This window comes from Engraulis encrasicolus, chromosome 11 (assembly GCF_034702125.1).
Source record: "Engraulis encrasicolus isolate BLACKSEA-1 chromosome 11, IST_EnEncr_1.0, whole genome shotgun sequence".
Lineage (NCBI taxonomy): Eukaryota > Metazoa > Chordata > Actinopteri > Clupeiformes > Engraulidae > Engraulis > Engraulis encrasicolus.
In genome coordinates, this window is record NC_085867.1 from 15,628,598 (window position 1) to 15,632,262 (window position 3,665).

Here is a 3,665-nt window from a genome sequence, read left to right on the forward strand (position 1 = left end):
CATTATTAGCCTACGTTGTTGAAAAGTGAGGTCGCCAGCGTTTTGGCGTTTCTACGGTGTTATACTGAAATTGGCGTTGAGCATGGGATTTTATAATCCAAAACACAGTACTGAAGGTGGCCATTCATGCATCATACATTTTTATCACTTTCAGAATACAGGTTCACCATAGCCGGTTTTAGTCAATTCGTGTGCATGAGTGCCTACAAACAACTTTGGGCATGGTATATAGACACCAACTTTGTCGGTGGCGTCCAGTCATTTTCACATGCAGTGACACAATTTGGGGACTCACCTGGGATTCGTGCGATTCCAATAGACTGCATAGCGGTCGGCAACCACCTTGGAGGCCGGTTCTTGCGTGAACACGCACGTCCAGAAGATGTGAAAAATAAACAGAATCGTTTCCAGTTGCGGCATTATCTATCTCTGACCTGCAGTCCTTTGTAGTGTCCTCGGAACAACTTCAACGGGGATAGATAGAGCTGGGTTCACATTAGAGTGTCCGGCCTTTTAGAGAAAAATAAATGAGTTGTTTGCCTTGCCAGTCCAGTGAATGTAATATACCAATATGACTGCACCTGAGCGATGAGATTTGTCCACACTGTGCGCTTTGCAACTGATGTTGGCGATTAGGCTACAGAAACGTGGTGTTAAAAGTCATATGCAGACAAAACGCAGTCGATCTATCATTTGTGAAAGGCTTGTAATGGATTTTTACCACATGTATGTGCCAAAGTTCTTTCAAATAGTGCGGGGCAATAGTAGATATGAATGTTTCCTTTTATTCAACAGTGCGGTCTGATCGTGTATTCATAGCAACAAGCGCATCCCTCCTGCCAGCTTGGAGACTCGGGCACAAGTATCACAACCCCGTCGCAGTAAAAATCCACGGAAACTCGCCAAGATGTGATAGATGAATTTTGGCGTTAAAGTCTTATGTAAATTCAGTCTCCTTGGTAAAGCAAAAGCCAATACTTCCTGAATTACTGGTGACTTGTGCCGTGCGAGTAAGTTAATTTAAGCGTTACAAACCGCGTTTGTGGAAGACTCAGATCCCATCACGCTATTCTAGTCCACACGAAGAAAACAGATCCACCCAAATAGACAAGTTCAGTTAACTCTCGTCGTCTTCTCTCCAGACGCTTTTCTTGCCCGAAGCCGGATCTATATCCTCGGTGTTGTCTTCAGACTGACATGGGTGAAGAAGGATCGGGGCGACCAACCAACTGGAGATCGGAGAACCTTTCTCTGCGCCAAAATCCTTTGCAATTCTTCTTGTTAATCCGGATAGTGGTGGTTACTCTGTCAATATGTTGCCAAAATGTGACGAATGACAGGAGAAATCACAACGCAACAGACATTCGCGCAGCGTAGTTTGCCGAAGTGAGCAAGAACAGTCCGCATTCAGCCATGCCTCCCTGCTGAGAGGGCGAGGGTACAGTTTCAGGCTCGCGCTCAGTCTCATTGGCTTGAATTTTGAATGATGGGCGTCTCGCTTACAAAAACAACAACCCTCCTCCTGAAAGACGGGGGATATCTGTGCTTCCTCCAGCGGCAAATAATCCAGTGTACCACAATGAGATTGCTCATATGCTAAAGGTATATCACACGGCTATATAACAATATTGACGTGAATGTGGCGTTTGTAGCGACTTTGGCGACGCGATGACGCATGTTGTTTGTTTGTGAAACATCAGAGAAAAGGCATTTAGGAGGCATGCCAGGTTTCACTTTGTAATATCACGTTTATAGAGCAGAAGATGCGTAATAACAATGCTGAAAATATATAAATATATATTTTTTATGTAATTATTTTAAAATTTACAACCAACGTTTTATGGTTCTTCTACAACAAAGGCCTATAATAGGCTACTCTTGAAGACATGAAAATATATATATATATATTACCCACAGAAAACTGACATTGTTTCTTTAAATTGCTGGAAAGCCATTTTAAAAACGATTATATTTTGCAGATGGTGACACCTTCTTTTAATAGAGCTGCAATTAACACTGCACACATTATGATCACAGATGTTTTGATTAGCAAAACGTATAAAATGCAATTCTTTGCATGATCATGATGAGTATTATCATCATTATTAACAGGAAAATGTAGTAATAGGCATAGAGTAGATAGTGTGTAATTCCTCACTACTGAATATAACATGTCATTGTATGTATTTCCATATCCTTGCCTAGGGTCGTTTTTTACAGGTTACACAAATTTTGATTGCACGTTGCTCTTAAAACAAAGCCGGAATGACATTTTAATAAGACCTGTAAATGCATGAGAAACTTGTGCATCCAGAAACCTCTTTTGACAATATGACACACCCAGTCTCATTGACATGACTTCACACCTGCTTAACCTGCCCTATCAAACTATTTTCTTTTATTGTTCAAGGCTGATGCCACCTAGAGCCCAAACAAAAACACAGGTGACTCATTATAGATCAGCAATAGAAATATCCATCCACACTCATTCATTGGCATCAACTTGAGCAGATCATACTAATCACATAATGTGGCTGCGATGTTTCAGGCTGATGTGAGGGATCTCGTGTGGTTCTGTTTCGAGTTTACCAGTGAGTGGGGAGGGTGGTTTGTGAGATGGTGGTGGCGTAGGCGTGTGTCGGTGTGTGTATAGTGCTAGTGTGGATCTCAGCTCTACTATGGCATTAGCGCAGGTATGCCAACCCTCACAGGCTAATAGTCAACTGCCAAACAGTTAGTCTCACTTGCGACGTTGGACAGACTTGTCCAACTTCATTTATGTACGATACATGTCCGCATTCAGTCGACACAATGGCGTCGTTTCAAATTAGGGTCAGCAAGGCCCCAAACGTGGCTGTGACAATGTTGTGAAGTCTGAGGCTTGCTATTCTCAGGCCCTCGACCTGCTTCTGTCTACCAGACCAGACCAAGGACGGCGGTGGACACACAAATACACGCGAGGAGGCCCTTCCTTTTGTGTCTGGGTCGCTCCTCAGATCAGACTGTTATTAATACGCTACACACACCGCCATTGTCGCCCAAATTGTTCCGTGTGTTTGTGGAGGAGGAACCCACTCGCCTTTTTTCCCCAGGAGTCTCTTTCCATCAGATGCGGATAAGCTGTCGGTAATCGGATAATAACTACACAATTTGTGGATCAGAAATCCCCCGAATACATTTCTCATTCCATCCTTTTTGTAATCTTCTTTCAGCAAGAGCATTGTGCGCCGAGAAACAAGGGCCTCTGATCATCACGCAGGCAGTCCCATCCCATGCAGCTGGGCCTGGAGACGTTTCGCTCGTCTCCCTTCATTAAAAAAGGTGTGAATTTTTGAACATTATCTATTAAGAGTGCAGAGTAAAACAATGTAATATTTAAAAAAAAAATAGGCCCTACTACTTGGTATTCTGTGAGCACCATTTTTCTTTAGAAATTTGATTCTCCCAACAGTCCCATCATGCACCGCTGTGACCGTAGATCTTTCAAGAGTTCCTTTGTTTCACTTAAACAAAATGCTCCCAAGGAGTGCAGACGAGTGAAAGAGGAAGAATACATTTTTTGTATAGAATCAAGCACTTGAAGACTGCGTGGGTCTCCTCTCATCGTCTCACCGTGTGGATAGTTGGCTTTCAAAGGGACCAGCTGCTTGGAGTCAGATGTGTGA

At 43.1% G+C, this 3,665-nt stretch overlaps 1 protein-coding gene across 2 annotated transcripts in view; it reads right to left on the reverse strand.

Annotated features, from left to right (window-relative positions):
* efna5a (ephrin-A5a) overlaps nt 1–1,429 on the reverse strand; it is a 114,509-nt gene extending 113,080 nt beyond the window's left edge. For both annotated transcript variants that reach the window (XM_063210019.1, XM_063210018.1), the window contains exon 1: nt 296–1,429. In XM_063210019.1, the coding sequence (XP_063066089.1) occupies nt 296–420 (125 nt within the window). In that variant the 5' untranslated portion in view covers nt 421–1,429. The remainder of the gene's footprint in view (nt 1–295) is intronic.
* Nucleotides 1,430–3,665: the final 2,236 nt, after the last annotated feature.